The sequence below is a fragment of the Pundamilia nyererei genome, unplaced genomic scaffold (genome assembly GCF_000239375.1).
Source record: "Pundamilia nyererei isolate P.nyererei 1_Seehausen unplaced genomic scaffold, PunNye1.0 scaffold00096, whole genome shotgun sequence".
Taxonomy (NCBI): Eukaryota; Metazoa; Chordata; class Actinopteri; order Cichliformes; family Cichlidae; genus Pundamilia; species Pundamilia nyererei.
In genome coordinates this window covers 748,260-767,368 of record NW_005187497.1, presented here as the reverse complement: position 1 = coordinate 767,368, position 19,109 = coordinate 748,260, and the positions used below count along the sequence as shown (strand labels likewise).

The window sequence follows — 19,109 nt, the reverse complement described above, 5'->3', positions numbered from 1 at the left end:
GAGGAACTGCAATTTTTGGCAAATATAATAAACCATAAATGTCATGGTAGCAAATGTTCTCACATAATTTACCGCCCCAGTTTACACTAGACATTACTCCGTTTCTGAAAAACAAGTTTTTTGGTTTTAATAATTTGAATCTTTAACGAGTAACTGAGTGAAAAAGAGAAACTGTGATAACCGTGTTATCATTTCTTCTCCTTTAGTTACGAAGAGCAAAAGCAATTGACATTTGAGATTGTTTTAGCACTCACGGTGTGCAACATGATCTTCCACCTCTTCAAATGACCGCAAAAGCAGCATAAACCTCAAAGATAAAAATAAAAAGATTATTGGTACGTGCACTGTTAACTTTCAAGAGGAAAAAAGAGAGAGAGGAAGGAGGGAGGGTCAGAGTGAAGAACCACAAGGAGAGTGTGAGCTGTTAGGTTTGTTAGGTTGTTGTGTGTTTGTTGTGGAGTATTATAAAAATCCAGCCGCTTCTGATCCACTGTTCCCTGATCTGCAAATGGATCGAGCTGCCCAGCGGAGCCATTCTTACAAAATCAGCCTGACATGGCGTTATAATAGCTTTTTCTTGTACGTGTTCTGTCAAATCAACTTAGCTTCTTTGGGTGCTATTTTAGTGGTCACAGAGTCGATTTTTTTCGTCTGTGTTGCAGCTTATCCCCAGAGAGCCCATGGAAATATACTCATATGTCCAATGCCATAATGCCATCGTTTTAGCACTATGACACTTTTGGAAAGTGTACTTTGAAACCAGATCTGTGAAGCGAGGCAGAGAGGTGCTGAGCTGATGAGCTAATTAGTGGGGTCTACCACTGTTGTGCTAATGGCTCTTGCTCATGCATGTGTGTATGTGCTCAGGCTGTTTTTTTAAGGCTTAATCCAGCATGCACACGACAAAGCCTGCTAAGTGAATCAAACGGCTGGGTATCAGTGGAAACAAGGCTCCTCAATGGAACTGCAAAGATAGAGCAAATGGGCACAGATATGCCAATACACCTTCAGGGCATTGACTCTTTGCCATAATGCTTTCATATGCCTCTGAATGCAAAGGCTTTTTGTTGTTGTTGTCTTAGATACATTTCTGGGAAAACATGTATTTGTGTGTGTGTGTGTGTGTGTGTGTGTATTTGAGAAAATCTGGACTCAGGAACATACTGTAAAGCTATAAAAAGTAGGTTTCTACTGTTGCAGCCCTGCGATTGTGCAATCAACTACAAAACAAACACGTTCTAGAGAGAGGAAGCGATTGAAAGATAAATCTTTATCTGGCAGGCAGAGAAAAAAAGAGCTTGTTGAGCAATTTTGTAAACTTACACTGAATAAAAATAATAAAATAAGTGGACCTGGACAGCACATTGTCACTGTTCCATATAAACATGCGAGCAAGATGAGGCAGTTCCTTTTCCCAAGCATGCACGTGCTGACATGACACCAGCTCTCACTTTCATTTGTGCTTATTCACCTGCTGACACTCACTGTTATTTTCATTATAGTCGTTGTTCTACATGTTCTTACCACAGTGTGATTGCACACTAGGCAACATGTTTCTAAAACTATATAGAAAAGTACTTGTCAAGACAGCTCAGAGTGAGAATTTCTGGGGATTTGTATGCTTTTCAAACACTAAAATTCACTTTGTTAAAAGGAAAAGCTGCAGGTAAAGTTGTTATTTATGTTACTGCATTGTTCAATACTCAAAGCTGGACAATGGATTGGAGACCACACAGCATCTGTAGCTATAAATACATTTGTTTTATATAACTAAAAGGAAACTAAAGATAGCCCTAGCAAAACAAAACCAACAGAGGCCAGGAAGGCTGACTGCCACCAAGTAATGTCGTGCAGTTCAACTGAGTGAACTCCACCCACCACCTTGCTTAAGCAATCGCACAATCAACAGATAATAAACGGCTAATATTTTTGATGACTGAGTAGTAGTTAGATTGCTGGATTTATCCTCTCAAATCTGAGGTTTTGGTGATTTTCTTAGTTATCTCACTGTGTTTTAGTTTCCCAAAACCAAAAGTAAAAGTACAAATGAGCATTTTAATATAAAACGATAAATCAATAACAAAGTTAATTAAGTGTAATGTTGTATTGTTGATATGGTTATATAATATTGGTGCATTTAATATAATCTTTTATAAATAAAATCCCTCTTGCAAAGGTTTCTAACTGAATGAAAAAGACAACAGGATTAGAACCACATGCAAAAAATTCAAAAACTATCCAGTAATCTGTCAGAAACACTATATTCAAGCCTGCTTGTGTGCTGTTTGCATTTAGATGATCCCCCCATTCCTGACATCCTTTCATAATTAAATGAAATTTTCCATAGTCCTTCAGCTTTATTTAGTGTATTTGGCAACTACAGTCATTAAGCTGCACAAACATACCAAAGCAACAAAGCAACACGAAGAGTAAGCAGGTCTCATGTATGGCATAGAGGCGACAAATAAGCTAATTGGGGATTAACAGTTAATGACTGAACGGGGGAAGACAAGTGCCGAACCCCGTTTTGTGCCAAAATCTGCAGTGATGTTTTTTTTCTTCCTGGCTGTTCACCTCACCTGCCATGCTTTTGTTCCTATTCCTCTGCATTATCATCCTCTCAGTCCCACTTAGCCGGATTTCTTTTCTCTCCACTCTCTCATTTTGGTCTCTCTCTGTCTCTCTCGAGCTGATTCTCATCCTGTATTAGTTGCAAATGCAGAACTAAGTAGCTGTGACAACATTCTCAGATGCTCCAGCTGTCACAGATTTATTGAGTTATTAAAGTAATGTACTGTGATTAAAAATGCTAATTTTCCCTGAATCGTATGCCAGCTTACATATTTTTTTTCAATAGCTGATTTAATTACATGGAAAATGAAACAAGGGTTGATGATTCAATCTTTGCAGCCAATTGCCTCGCCATACAAAAATGAATTACCTCATGATACAGAATTATTGTTTGAGCTACAAAAAGTGAAATGACAGTGGAATTGTATAAATAATCAGAGCTTTTTTGGCGTTGCGTTGTGCAAGTTGTGGCGAGCAAATGCTCATATTATGCTCATATTTGAACCATCAAATATATTAGGTTAGTTAGCATTTTGCTTATACAGTATATAATCTCAGCAATCTTACCTCAGGCCACAATATGAAAGCAAAGCTTTGAAATGAGTAAAAAAAACTGATCCATTAAAATCCTTATCTCAATGCTCAAGTGCGCTCAGAGCATGTAGGATAGTTCTGGTTTTTATATTTAAAGCATGGATTTTAAATAACGAGAGAAAAAAGTTTCTCCGACCAATATTGTTTGAATTGTGTCCTCGTCTATTCGGAATAATTTCCTTTCCCCTGGGGGGTTTGTTCAGAGTGCTTTCCTTGGCTCATTTTGGCCTCTCATTATGCATTCATGTATTCGTTTATATAATGCGGCACGCTGCAGCTTCATTGGACAAATCTCAGTTGTTTTGGACACCATTGTGTATGATACACGAATAGTAACATTTCTTTTTAACTGGGTGTTCTTTAGTTTTACTTCCCACAGTCTATTTCTCTTGCTTAAGTGATTTTGCAAATTATGCAAGACCTCTTTTAAACATCACCAGATTGAATCAGCTACTGAAAAAGTAATTTTCATTTAAATAATGAGATAGAACTTCTCCCTTGATCGCTTGATCTTTGCAGAAAACTTTTGCTGAGCAGCGGATCACACTGTGCCCTTATTCCAGTCTTGTAAAATCTTTGCAAGATGGGCCAAACAGCATCGATAAATTTTTTTTGAATCGCTTCCAAATTTTCAGGGTTCCGTAACAGATCGTCATCTGTGTCATTACCGCTTCATATCCCCTCGCCTCTGAATAGTACCTACTGTATAGGTGAGCTTGTCAAATATCCATGATCACGTCACATATCTTTTCCACTCTGGAAAGGATTGGGTTGTATATGGAGTTCAGTGGAGTGAGTGGCTCCAGCCCTCCAGATGTCCTAGACATAACAGAAGCTTGTCAGCTCTGTAGCTGGGCTCTAAATGGGTCACTCTCCTTGATATCACACAGCTACTTCACAATGACCCCACTGTTCGCCTGATATTACAGCACACCAGGTGGCTCACTACGAAAGTCATGGCTAGACAAATATGGACTGCATATGCTTGTAAAAAAAATCCTAATATCTGACTGTTGATTTCAGAATTAAGGTATGAACATGACCTTTATTCTTGCACCAACTTCAGATGATAGAAACCTCTATGCATGTTTCGTTTCATTTCCCCTCTTCCAGCATTGTGTGCATGGCTGTATATAAGATTACATACAGGGAGCTCTGCAGAGCAGAGGAGGCAGTAACTAAACTGAGGGTGAAAGGGAGAGGGTTGGGTGCATGGCAGTTCAGTGATTTCTGATTTATGGTTTGATTACAGTCTTTCCATCCTGCTGAAGACTGGCTGTATTTGCCTGCATCACGTGAACTTTTTCCTCACATGGCCTAGTCATGCAGCAAGCTCTGGCTCATTCTGCTTCTTGTCAAAATGAAACATACATATGCACGTATAGACTTACATCTGTGGGATGGCATTAAGCCACACACACACGCACACACACGCACATTCACACACAATGATGGCGAGATAAAATGGAGAATTGCTCTTTTAGTCAGCTGAGCAGTCTTCTCTCCTGCAGCCTGGCAACCATTCAATACAATTTATCTCTTACTGGGATATAATATTGGTATTCACAAATGCAGCCAGTAAAGGGACAAAAAACAAGCAGTACAATAAGACGGTGTGATTTGAGCACAGGTGTCCACCGTCTTGGATTCATGATATCCCACTCAACTGAATGAAAATCAGCATATTTATTGCTGCAGATATGAATGAGGAGCCAAACTCTCTTCATCTAGAATGTCAGCGCCACTGTTTGTAAGAAGAGTAGCCTTGAAAATCAGACAATGGGCCTTTTTTTCACCTGTAGCTGGCTGGATATTCTTTACTGAGAGCTGCATTCCATTAATAGTAGTGATCAGACCTTGGTGAGAAAGAAACACAGTAGCTAAGTGTGCTCCCTTTATGTGCCATTAGTGTTTTTAACCAGCATCGATCCACCTGCATTTCCACTATGTTGGTGTATGAATAGGATGAAAGCTCCTGTGAAAGAGCCAGCCACTGATATCATGTCTCCCCGGGCGTTCATTAAACTGCCATTCATTCTTGTATTTTAGGCCTCTTACTTTGAATTCTCTTCCACTTCGCATTTTGTTCCATGGGCTGAAGTAGACCGTTTGACTTCATCTTGTCACGGTTATGAAACACTTCAATAAAGTGGGGAGCCAGTATAAAATCTGACTTGATTTATAGCTTTGGCAGGACAGTTTGATCTGTCAAAATGTAGCATTGTCGCAGTGAAAGGTTAATAGCTGATCAGAGTTTCAATAAATAAGTTCTTTCGATAAAAGAGTCAGGAGAATGTGGAAATTTGCTGTGCACTTTTATGTTATTGCAAAGAACAGATAGTCTCACCTTATCTGGTCTGTAGGGTTTTTTTTCTGTCTTATTGTAGGGTCTATACTTTACAGTATAAAGTGCCTTGAGGCAACTATTGTTGGGATTTGGCACTAAAATCGAATTGAACTGAACTGAATTGAATCGAGAGACAACAGTTTGACTTTATTTATCAAAAGTCTAAAGCACCAAAGCTCCCGTGCGTTCACCTTGGTATGCTACAGACAGCCTGACAGCAGAGTGGAACTGATTGTCTCTGGCAGCACTCAGAAAGATGTGAAATTAACACCTACTTAAAACAGGAAAAAAAGACCTATCAGAATGATGGTTGAGCGTGCAGCAGCTCTGGCTTCAGCAGGTACATTTGAATATGAACATCCCTGAATGAAAGGTTATGACCCATAAAGAGGGGGAACGATTTGAGCGAAGCGTGCTGAGGGGAGAAATGTCAGAGTGAGAATGGCAGGAAATATGTTAGTGACAAGGAAAAAGCTGCCCCTGGTATTCTAGAGCCCCAATGAGTAAAAATAGGGCATTGGGCAAGAAGGCAGGAAACCAGCAGAGCGAGGCCTCTAGTTGGAATTTCTTCTGGGGAGGAGAGATAAGAGACTTAACTCCCTCCTGTCTGGGCTGGCTGACTTTAACATGCGACATTTGATCACTGATCACTTATGTAGGGATGGACAGAGGAAGAAGAGATTGAAGAATTGAATAAATGATTTGAGCACTGAGAGTGCTGTGAGCACTGTTTCGGTGCGCTTTCTGATGACTTGTCAGTTATTGAGCATTGACATGACATTTTAATTAGGTCAAGACTCGTGATGGAAACCAAAGACCACGCTCACACTTTCATGAGAGCTCTCTCACGCAAATGCACATTTATGTGTGCATATATACTTCACACACTCTCCTGCGCTCATAAACACACTTTGAGGTAATGGCTGAGGGGTGGAAAGTACCCTGTGTGAGAGTCTTGGGTTCCTCAGGTTGGAGAGTGGAAGTTAGACAATAAACAGTGGCCTTATCGTGCTTCGGGCAGAGCTTCCAACCTGATAGTTCCACATATGACTTCCAGCTATTAGAAACAAATATGACCTCTATACCACTTGTCTCAGCCCACTCACTCCCATGAATAAGCAATTATTTTAGGACCCTCGGTGGTAACTTTGTCTCGGCGTTGAGATTTTAGACTGCCGCGTGCATTAGCCTCGGCCCTGTGCTTCTTCACTGTCACTTTACCACACTGATCAGGCTGTTTTATTAGATTTCCCTGTAGTTACGTGACATCACTGACACAAGATTTATTAGGGTTTTTTACAAATCAAATTTCCAGGCCTAGTGGAATGTGAGATTGATGGCCCAGAAAAGGCGAGACAACAAGGTCATTATCATATCATTGATTACAGTAATTTGTACATGGTGTGGCAGTTGTTCATCTGATAGGGCGTTCACTGACAACTACACAGTTGACAATGTGGCCACTTCTTATAAACTGTGGGTGGTTCAGGAGTTCCTGATCTCGTGCAGAAAGAAAAAAAGTCAGAACGTGGCAGGCATCTACGCAGAAACTAATTATAGTGTACAACAGCTCAACACTTAACATCAACAATGGAGGTCGTCTACATTTATTATTTGCTTTCGACTGTTTTATTCCTGTTCTGAGAGCAAAGAAACATAATTCTGGATAGAAGTGATCAACCTTGCATTGCTTATTTCCTCATGAAGTGTGTCTATTGAATTTGTATCTGTGAGGAGAAAAGACAAATACATTTATCGAGCGTTTGATTTTCTCCCAGCCAACTGCTTTGAGACTCTTATTTTAGCTACTGATTTAAAAAAAAATTGAAATACTCATTGAGGATATTAATTCCCTTTGAAGAGATGCGGCCGGAAATCCCGACCTTTAAGATGGTGGGAAAACAGAAGAATAGTCGCTCTGTTTGAAACACGGCGTGGCATAATTAGAGTTTAAAGACACAAGTGGTTTCATGTAAAAGAGAAAATGTGTTACATATGCGCCCTTATGTGTCCTTGTTGTGTCCAGTTACTGTCATATTGAGGACACAGCCTTCCTCCCAGCAAGACTGCAGTGTGAGACAATAACCTAAATACCTGGCGGATTTCAGACTTTCATTCTTTCTCTTTTTCTTTACTTCACTCTATCTTTGTGATCCCTTTTTATTCTCCCCCCACCTCCATCTCTCTCTCCTTCTCTCTCGCTGTCTGTCTCGCTCTTCCTCCTTTTTTTTTTATGCACCCGCTTACCCACACTCCCTCATGGTCACTCTCTTAAGTGATTGCTACATTTCATCTCATGGTAAATCGGCCATCAGCCCAGTGAGCTATCATTATGCAAATGATGGGCAATTCAATTTCAGCTGGTCGGAGGGGGAATTTCTAATTAGGGTGAGGCACAGCACTCAAGATAGAGAGAAAGATGTAAAAGCAGAGGGAGACAGTAAGGTGGAGAGGTGCTGTAAATGGATCTCATAGGTAAAGTGAGAGGTAGAAGAGAAAACCTAGAAATGAAGGAGCATCCATCCACAAAATTAACGTCTGCATTGCACATATAATCTTTAGTCAGCTATTAGTTGCTAGCATCTTTCTCCTCCTATTGTTTTTCCCCTTTCTTTGATCATTTCTCACCAGTTAATTTTAAAGTACTGGCTTATCAGGTTAGAACATGTTTTCACTGTGGGATCCTCTCCAAACCTCATAATTTAAAAAACATGATCTCTTAAATTTAGTTTAATCGCACTGATACTAAACTTTTTACGATTTCACATGGCGAAAGGGGGAGGACAGTTAGTGCAAACTATAAATACTTATATTGACTGACTCATTTGCCACTTAGGTCATTGTAGTTGTCTCATACCTCATTTGTAGTCACACTTACAAAGCATTTAAGAGGTTTTTATACTCTAAAATCTGAATCATGTTCCCTTCCCTGATACATTACAAGAATTTCTTCTCGTTGTGTGAAGTCAGGTTTCAAGTTCTGTCAGTGTGTGGTGTCGCCTCATGTGACTGATGCAGACACTCATTCAGTTGAGAGTGGGGGCGGGAGTGGGGGCAACCCTGCACTGCAATTAACAGATGTGAACTCTGTCTGTAACATCACATTCAGACTATCAGTAGATGTGACAGTTTACTCAAATGCTTCACATGCAGACTGTTGGTTGACGTTACAACAAATGTATGTTTCCTAATCGACTAAAATGCAGGCTTTTGGTAGAGATTGCAATTTTCCAGTGTAGTAGTTCTGAAAGCAAAACACAAAACAAAGCCTTGACAACTCTTCCGAAGCAAGTTCAGACCGAATACTATATTTCATTTAAATGCGAACTGGATGAGACAAACAGTTGTCAAGAAAAGCACAGAAAACACAAAAAGATGTACAGAGATTCTTTGATGCATTAGTGAGTAATATGACTTAGGTATCTCCAGACTTCACGTGATGACGACAATTAATGTATCTGCAGCATCTGCAACTTCGTTTGTTACATTTGACGAATAATGTTTCTTGATGTTGTGCTGCTGTCAGAGTGGACTGGTTTTGTGCAGCGGATTTATTTTGATGGAGTGTCTCTTTTCTTCCTATTGTTGTAATGAAGCATTGGGCTTGTCTGTTTTTGTTATTTATTCAGCAGCCCAGAGGGACAGCATGTTTCCTGCAGGGAGAAGAAGAGAGAGAGAGGAAAAAACAGCTGGTCAAACTTTTTCATCACGATTAATTGAATGTGCTCAATTTACCTGCGTATGAGAGATGTTTGCATTCTTCAGTAGTTTGTGTTTGTGTGTTAGAGCTAAGCAAACTGTCATTTCTGATTTGATAAATCTGTCGGATCAGTTTCTGTTTTTGCGCGTCAACATATATCTGAACATGTGTAGGTGTGTGCATGTGTTGGTTATGACACACACGCTCGCGCACACAGACGCACACAGACGCACACACACAGAACAGAGGATTCAGCTGAGATCAGCAGCTCACCCCGGGCTGTCAAATATTCTGTCAGCACAGCCCAAGAATCACAATTGGACTCTTTGGGAGGCATTAATTCAAAGCACCGTAACAATGCTCTCTGAAACCAAATCAACTGCCTGTAGTCAGCATATCAACTCCCAACTAACTCTCTCTCTGTATCTCTCTATCTCCATCTCCCTCTCTTCTGGCTTCCGTTGCACTAACTTTCCCAGCTCTGTCTTTACAGCAATGCCTGTTTTACCCCCAACCCTGCCCCAGTTGTTCTAAGATGTGTGATTGAACTTCTAAATATGTTTTGGAAACCGAGTTTCCTACCACAGATATTGTACTGTAACTACCTCTTGAGCTCAGACCATGTGAAAATGATGTTTCTAGACAAGAATGAGCAAAAATAAACCAAAACACTAATTAATTAAAAACTCTGTGTCTTAAGCTTTCTATCATTTCGAGCAGTGCTCTGCACTGAGGTCATGGTTTGGAATAAACACATGTCGTTGTTGCTTTAGCCAGGTCAGTTACCACTCAACAAGGGCTTACTATGTTTACATACATGAGAACAAAGTATGATGCAAATAAAAGACTGCAAGGTCTGACTACAGTAGTATTAACTACGAATGCTTTTAGTGTTTGAAGGGTGAAAAGGACAGTTAGAGTAAGTAGAATTTAAAGTGTTTTTTGCATAAAATCCCAAAATATTCCTTTTAAAATTATATTATGCAAGTCACCCTACATTTGAGAAGCTGGAACTTTGAGATTTTCTTTAAAAGAAACAGGTTTAAGAATTGTTTAAAGATTTTTTGAGCCAGTGCCACAGAGTTCAGTATTTATAGCCATAGCTAACATAATATAGTTGGAAAATTATTGTGGGTTACACGTATTTCTTACAGTCTAATTGTTTAATCATATCAGCACTACCTTTCATGACTTATTACAGCTATTGTAACAACACGCAGTATGTTTATAGTGGCAGTGCTGACAGCTCAGTATTGTTAATGGAAACTTTTTACAGTATATCACAGTTTTTGCCTTTGAGTTTAGTGACCTATAAAGCCTGAGATTCGGGAGTATTTGCTCTCCTCAGCAATCCTAATTTATTAAAGAATCATTCTGCCCAGTGTCTGTTTGTACTAAAGTAATCCAACCTTTGCATGTTTCATTTGTAGAAAAAAAAAGAAATGACAAAATCCCTGTTTTTGTATTAGCTAAAGCTTCTCCCAGCCATCTGTTTTCTGCCTGTAACACACTAGTTGTGTCCAGTGCACAGCAGAGGTGCTGGTTCTGCTTGTCATCTGTTGGTTGTAACTTGTATCGTTGTAACACTGTGTTTTTTTGTCCTCAGGAAACAGCCTTATAAAGATGAAGGGTTTTGAAAATAATCAAAAACAGAGGATAAAGGAAAATGAAAAGTTCCTTTTCTTCTCTCTGAATCAGAGAGGGCAAGGGCTCTGACTGCACTTTATTAATGCACTCCATCTCGCTCACTTCTGTGTCAGGCATAATACAAAGGGCAGGTGTGTGCGTGTGTGTGCGCACGTGTGTGTGTGCGATACCGTGAGAGACAAAATGACGGTCGAGAGAGTGAGCTAATTTTTCTATCATTAAGACTTATTGCAGTAGTTATTCTTTGCAAAGGGTGTAGTGTTATAACGTTCCTTGTGGCATCTTTGTAATTGCCTTTGATGTAAATGATATATATATATATATGTAGTTTAATGATGGCTTGTCCTGTGCATTCATTTTTACTGTAAAAGCCTGATTACCTTCACTTTAATTTTGAATGTAAGCTTTTTAGATGATCCTTAACAAAAAGAAAACCCCAAAGAACAATTCTTGATCTCTGACTGAAGACTAAATTCTAAAACTTTCATTTCTGCTGTGTGAAGAGTTAACTATGGCTTTAATCCACTCTGTAATCCCGTCAGTGGACTGTATGCAGTATCTAAGCTTGGGTACAATTTTAGATGCCTCTGTTGTATCTCCTATCTCACTTGAAAACATGCAGCCAAGCTCTACATTGTTGTTTCAGCAGATACAGAATCTACTTTCTGTCTCGGCCCTCTATGCCTTAAGGTAGACACAAGAAGTCAGGAAAGCCTGAGAAATGCGAACAGAAAAAAACAATACAAGAAAGAAACACAGTGTCATAAAAGTTTGAGAGAAGAGGGAAAAGCCAAATGCATAACCACAACTTTCGCAATTAGTTATAGTTCTCGCAACATTTTCAACTGTTCACCGGGTGAAACAGCGTGGCTGCAGTCACTCTGATTAAGTCCCAGGTTGGATTACAGTGAATTACCACGTTATTGAGAAACCGTGTGATTTCTGTCACCAGCAGCAGACGGCATCTTGGCTTGAGCGTAGCTAGAAAACAGATACAAACATTACCTCCTCATTGTCACTTTGCGCTAAACTTTTTCCGTGTTTAAAATCAGGAGCGTGCAGTTGCAAATTAACACGGCATGTTAATTTCGTAAAATGCTTGCAAACTGACTTGAAAATCAATGAAAGGAACATGGAGAGCTAAACGAATATACAGATTAATAGAGACTGGAGAGATACACACACACGCACACACACGCACACACACTACTACCCGTAAATTATGATCTGTGTTGACTAGTGGAACAAAAACTATTGGAGAAACGTAAACACAAGATGAGGCAACAAGACAAGACAAAGGGTGGAGGCAAAGTGAGGGGTGTAGGAGATCGGAAAGTACAAAGCTATACTATCTATACTTGGCTTTTACTGGAAAGTACAAAGCAAGTATAGATATAATATGAAGGAAAAACTGTGTTAATTTTACTTATAATAATTATTTGGTCGAATTGTTATAATGGCATTTCTTCCCAGTGCAGCCTTAATCATACAAACTGACATGTTTACAGTAGGAATGAACATGTAGTCGCTGGAAAAGCTGCGGTCAGCTATAAACAGCCACAGCTTAAATGCTGCCGTTGGCTGGATATTCCCAATGGTGTGATCAGTAGTTTGAGAGGCAGTGCTGGCCTGAGGCAAGTAGCCCCTGGCTTCATGTCCTGGTTATGGTCGAGCTGTTTAAGCTTTAGTTGACATTAAAACATAAATGTCTTTCTGAGCGCAGTTCTTGGAAAGATATAACAGTACTTAAATACAGCTAAATGGAGTTCAGTGTTTACTGAAATTTATATTACACGTTTATTAAATTTGAAACAGCTTTAAACACAAGAAACATATTAATGCATTTTCTTTCAGCACATTATTATTATTATTATTTTTGATATAGTTTTGTACACCCTTCTCTTTGAAATAAACAGCACTTACATGTCAGTGTTTTCAAGGTCTGCAGGCTGGAACTCACAGATGGTAGCAGAGAGACTGTGGATAAATTAACATCAAAAGATGTCAGTTAATCCTTTTCAAGTTCCCTGCAAAGAAAACTTAGTTACATAAAGTTGAGGAGTGGAAAAAAAAATCAAAGCAAGCTGTAATAATATTCTAGTAGGATTACAGAACATACAACCCCTCCAAATATAGATGTACTTTCAGCTTTTCCTTAAAAATGTAACACAAACACTAGTAAGTGTTAGAATCACAGATCACAAACAAATGAGAAAAACCTGTAACATCTGTCCTCAAAATTATATCACATACTGTGAAAAGTGTATGAAAGAAAATGATTCATCACAATGCAATATGCAAACTGATGTTGTATCCTGCAGCTGGTTTTCTCTCAGACTCTTAAAAAAACCACTGAAAAAGTGATTCATACTCTGTTACTGAGTGTTAGACCACCACATCTATAAATCCGACTGATATTATGTTTATGCAACACAGCTGACAAGTTTTTAGTAGAGCATAAGAAATAGCCATTTTAAGGGTGTAAAGACTGATTGACTGTTTTGAATGAGTGTAATGTTTTGTATTATTGATCTTCTGATGTCAGTGTGCACCCATTGTTGAGTGCTTACTATACAAAGTGCTGTGTACAAGATATATCAGTAGAGAATGTGTGTACAGGCATGACAGTGTGTGTGTGTGTGTGTGTGTGTGCACACATACATTGCAAGTATTTTAAACCATAGATGAGTGATAGTGTTTCCTCATAAGCCTGTCTCGGCCTTGCATTCCTCTCATTGGTAGAGTCTGGTGTGTGCCGGCTTTCAACTAATCTGGGAAGAATGTCGGTTTCAGATGCACATGTGTTCCATTAAGTCCAGATCTGCGTAAATAATATAACATGCAACAGCTAGCATTACAGGTAACCATACCCCCACAGCTGCTCCTTTGGCTTTACAGTCCCCCAGTGGTGCAGCCTATAAAAAGGGAAGGCCAGTGTTGATTTCTAATGAGAAAATCTATTGCAGTGCTCACTGTGTTTTAAACAAGCTAATATCGCTTTGCAAAAAAAGAGAGATTATTTGGCAGTTCAAAAATATGACTCGAGAAATTTAATTGTATTGGATAAAAATTGGATACCTCTATATTAGATAAGAAAACTTGGAAAATGTGCATTGATGGTGCATTAATATATGTTAAATGGTACGCTGACAGATATTTGAATTACTCACCTTGACATGCATCAGAATAAAACAAATCTTTATGTAAATCAAAATGAAGACATGAATGTTTGTTGCATGGCTGGAGTCTTGCAACCATGCATGCTTCCCAAGTTATTAATGATTCTATATGCAGACCACTGCCATTAGACCTTTGTGTTTATTGTCAGCCTGCTCTGCTTGTAGTGATTGGCTTGGCCCTGCCAAGTGGCAGGCCAGTGTTTGCTTGTGCTGTCTGCCTGGGGAAACCCCTTTTGTCCCCAAACAGACACTGTATATAATACAAAGTTCAGAGGATGCCAGCGTCTTCCTGGTGTGGTGCAGCGTCTTCCTGTGGCAGATAAACAAAGTTAGTTAGAAGTTCCGAGTCATTTATTTAGTTGTGTATTCATTTATGTTCCTTTTACTTTTTCGGCAAAGATTACAATAGCATGAACAAACAAGTGAATCTTGCCTGCTCTATTTTGGTCAGCAGTACAGAGTGGGTGGGCAGGATTTAAAAAAAAAAAATAGAGAGAGAGAATAAGAGGTTAGATTCAACCCGAGGTCAAGTAGACATGGTACGGCATCTGGTTTGGCAAAAAATATCACAGAAACCCAAACCTGACCAAAAAAGTCAAAGAGAGAGGTGAGAGCCTCTGAAGTGAGTAGAAAACAAAAGAAAGGTGTCAGAGAACAAGTGTAAAGAACAATGCTTCTTGCACTTGCAAACTGTTGTGAGCCAGCAAGGAAATGTGAGGAGTTTGGCTTTTGCTGTTCTGGGTGCCAGCACTCCTAATGAGTCTGTCAGGGCCAGTTAGCACAGCCAGGCCTGCTTGTGTCCCCTCCGGGCCATAGACAGCTGTTATTAGCCCCGTAATGGCATGCCACAGGGCCAGATTAGCCTGGCACAGTGGAGAAATATCAAACATTCACTTACTGTGGCTCCTTCGCTGGCTAAAGAAGCTGTTTGGCAAGGAATTCATTTAGCTGTGATGCTGGCAAGCTACCTAACAAGCCCCAAAAGAAAAAAAGGTCTTCAGTGAGAGATGGAGTTAGTGTACAGTAGCTCCTCTGGAAGAAAATGTTTTAGTTCAAGCAGATCGGGTCAGATTTCTGATCCCTATTAAGAAACACGAGTCACATCTCACATGGAATCATGCTTTTGCTTTATGATTAAGTAGACATGGTTTGCTGTTTTCTTTTTGCCCGGTGATGATTGTCAAAACAGCACATTCTTATCTTTACTAATGCTGTATCATCATTATGCAAACCTCATCGACAAGATGGCCACTGCTGTCTATTCATCTGTTTTTACCTTTCATAATGAGCACAGGAAATCAAAACCTTACACAGCAAGTACTCTCACTCTGCCTTGGGGGATAGTGTGCACTATGCACTGTCTGTGATCAGCCCACAACATCTGATCAGCATACTGGTAACAGTTACTGATCTATAAAGTACGCATCTTACATAGTATACTGTAAATCATACTCTTGTTTCGAGTCTGCTGTTTTCTGCATATGAATATGCAAGCTTTTGCATATCTGGCTTTGCAGCTTGCATCTCGTGGCAATCACTCTGCATTTAGATCCATAAACACAATATACTAAAGTGTGTTTAGGGTGTTTTCCTATAAGAGCTGGGGCCGAGTCACTATTTTACACCTATATGTGTTTTCCTGTCTATAAGCTCTTACACATGTTTTCCTTGAAGTAAAAGGCCAGCTGTGGTTAGTTCATGCCATTTAAAAAAAATATTGTTAAGCACTGCATGTCTCACTGCAAAACACTCTCAGGCTAATGCCCTTGAATGTATTTATGTCTTTCTGGGTGTTCTACATATGCACCCTGTCTGCGTGTTAAAGGAAGAAGAAAAGTGATCTGAGGGAAAGATAATGTGATATTTATTAATTACTGCATTGTGTGTTTTCTTTCAACAATTTGCATCATATCCTCATTAGCAGACCATATGGATTGAGTGTGGCAAAGTCATTATGTACTATACAAAGCAAGCAGCTGCTGTAGTTATTTCCAAATATAAAACTATGTCTTGTCCTCTTGTTTATGAGGGGGCAGTTTTCTACATCACTGATGGCAGCTTTTATTTTCACAACAGGCAGAATACAAAGCTAAAAGCGGGTCGAGAGAGAAAAAATAGATGTAGCCCACTTTATCAATGAACACGCACAAAGCACGCGTTCTCACTATTCTAAAAATCAGATGACTGAAACAACACAAAACCTATTGAACACATGTTACTGAAGAGTGATGCTAATGTGCAAACAACAGAATATCGAGAGAATAACAGATACGCAGTGCTGTGCGTACTAGCTGAGAGTGAAGTGAGGAGATTGATAAAGACAAAGAGATTAAGAGCATTAGATTTGAAGTAAATCCTGTGAGGTACCCATGCTGTGGCTGTGGGCCACAGTGTGAACCCCACTGAGCTACACTCTCTCTTTCCCTGGCAGAGATCACTTTGTGCAAATCATTAGCTTCCCAAGTACTGAGGGCTTTTCCGCAACTCTCGTAGGTGCGTCTGGAATCCACACGGGGCAGTACGGGGAGGAGCTGGCAGGCTTAAGACCCAGTACCTACACTCCGATTATCAGTTGTGTAATGTACAAAAAGATGGAGCCAGTAGTAAACCAGTGCATAGGAACACTGGCTACCAAACACAACAGCTTAGCACCATTAGTGCCGCTCCATGAGCCAATTTTATCCAGTTATTATGTGTAGTACATCACCATGAAGTGATGTGACTAACTTGGCAGCCAATGTGCAGGTTTGTGACTTGGTAGAAATTTATGGAACTAACACTGGTAAACAAAAGGAGAACCATCAAAAAAACGTGTTTATTGACTGAATGATCTCTGTACTTTGGCTGAGACAGTAAAAGTAGAGAAACTTTGAAACTAAGTTACTTTAAAATTAATTTTATTAAAATGTGTATATTTTCATTACCGTTTAAAAAAAAAAGTACTGAATGTCTTTCTGTTTCTCTCCCCCCTTCCAGAGCAGATACGGTGCTCCAGATCGAGGTGTAAGGCTCTACAGTTCCCTGCCCATGCGCCCAAACCCTGACGGCAAGAGACTGCCCTCTACTGGGGTAAGACTCATCTCTCCCAGCCTCCCCTCCACCCACACACCCAATGGTCTCACCCACACCTATATGTCACTTTTAAACCATAGAGCAAGCCTCTGAACTTCCCTTAGTTGCACAACAAGAGTACCTAGACATCAGATGAGAAAGACGTATCGAGTTTTTACCGAGTCCTACAAGTATTGATAATATAAAAGAATCTGCATGAAAACAACTGAAATATGCAGTCAGCAATGTCTGGACTGAAATCACTTCCAGGAAACAACTTAACCGAACAATTAACAATTCCTCACACTTTATTCCTAACCTAAACCTCTTCCTCATTCTTTGACTATGTGTTGCACCCTCCACCCCTGACTAATACCAAGCCTATAATTTTTCCCACACTCACTCTAATAGTGATAGTAAGAGTCTCCTATCCCCACCCCATTATTGACCAAAAAATAGCACCCATCCGGCATGGTGGTTGCTGTGGTATTTCTTTGGTAGCTTCTCAAAGTAGCGTAGGTTGTGCAAATGATCGGTCAACCAATCGACTCCTACTGCATTTGTTTTGACACAGAACGAAAGCCAAGTTGTGCCTTTCTGGAAATAATACTTCTACCTGTTTCACGTGAAAAAGAATAATCTGATTATGTATGAAAATTAAACATTTTTCCCTTTTTCTTTATATTTTGCTGTGTTTGGACATCAAAGTCTCATTCTTTCTGTTATTTTATTATACAAATGTTCATGGGCATGGTTGGGAAAACAAAACAAAAAAAAAAGATTACGTTTATTGAAGTTAAGTGATGGAACACCTCCAGTACTTTGACTTTGACAAAGTGCTGGAACAGTCAGTCTACTTTGTTTGTGAAACCATTCTTTCATTTTTTTAATAAAACATCTTTTTGCAGAAATCATAATTAGAATCTAGCTTGCCTTGCTTTAATGCATTTATGTAACAAAGGAGAGAAAATGAAAGAACAATAGAGCAAAAAGAGAGAATTTAATTTCATATGTCTCCCTTTTTCATGTTTCACTCCATGCAAGTGCTTTTTGAATTATCTCTTCACTGCTCCAGGGCTCAATGGGAGGAAAAGTGAGGGAGTGAGGGAGAGGAAGAGAAGAGACAGGCAGACAAAGCGAAAGCTGTGTAATATTGTTGGTGCGCACCTTTTTTAATTACAACAGAGATTGTATTGATGTCTCAGGCCACATGTCCTAAATCATTTATCAAGGGGGAGAGTGCTAACAAAGCATTTCTAAGAAACCCATCCTCTCCCAGGGCCCAGAATCATATGTTATCTAAAGTGAATATTGTTAATGCTTTTCAGTGGAGAGACCCACTTACAAATCATGGGAATGAGTTCCTTGTCAGGACATCCGTGAGGTGGTAAAGATATATATCCACCTTCATCTAATCCGCTGTTGTGCAAATTAAATTGCACCTAAATCTCGATGTGGAAGCTGTTTGTAAAATAAAGACGCTCAAAGTTATGGATAAATGTTCAGCAGTGGAAAGAAGATTTGTATGTTGTCTAGTTGTTGTGTTCAGATTACACGTGTGCAAATTAGAATAGAACAAAAAAAAAACAACGCAAAAACCACAACACACATATACACACAGACATTATAAAAAGAGAAAATGTGTGCTATTTTTCTCCCCAACTCTTTCTTTCTTACTCACCTTTGGTTTTGTATGTCATTTCCTTTTGTCTGTTATTACCTGGGTACAGCGTCAGTACAGTAGCATACTGTAGCTACAGGCTGCTTGGAGAGGAGGAGAATATAAACCACTTAACATGCAGGAGGAAACCAGACGTTTTTCCATTGCACTTATCAGGTGCTGCGGTGAGAGCAAGTGTAAAGGTGTAGTAGGTCCCTGCCCCCCCTCACCCCAGCTCCTTCCTCCCCTCTTACTTCCCTTGCACACCCCTTTTATTTTCCCCTGATCTTTATCTCTGTCCCCCACCACACCACCACTCACCACCCTCAGTTCAGTTAAAAGTGGGCTTGGCACTTCCTC

General features: G+C 39.7%; 1 protein-coding gene across 3 annotated transcripts in view; it reads left to right on the top strand.

The window, feature by feature from the left end:
• Positions 1-19,109, top strand: part of tox2 (TOX high mobility group box family member 2) — an 84,942-nt gene that overhangs the window by 10,817 nt on the left and 55,016 nt on the right. For all 3 annotated transcript variants that reach the window (XM_005740011.1, XM_013912663.1, XM_013912662.1), the window contains exon 2: positions 17,015-17,107. In XM_005740011.1, coding sequence (XP_005740068.1) covers positions 17,015-17,107 — 93 coding nt within the window. The remainder of the gene's footprint in view (positions 1-17,014; positions 17,108-19,109) is intronic.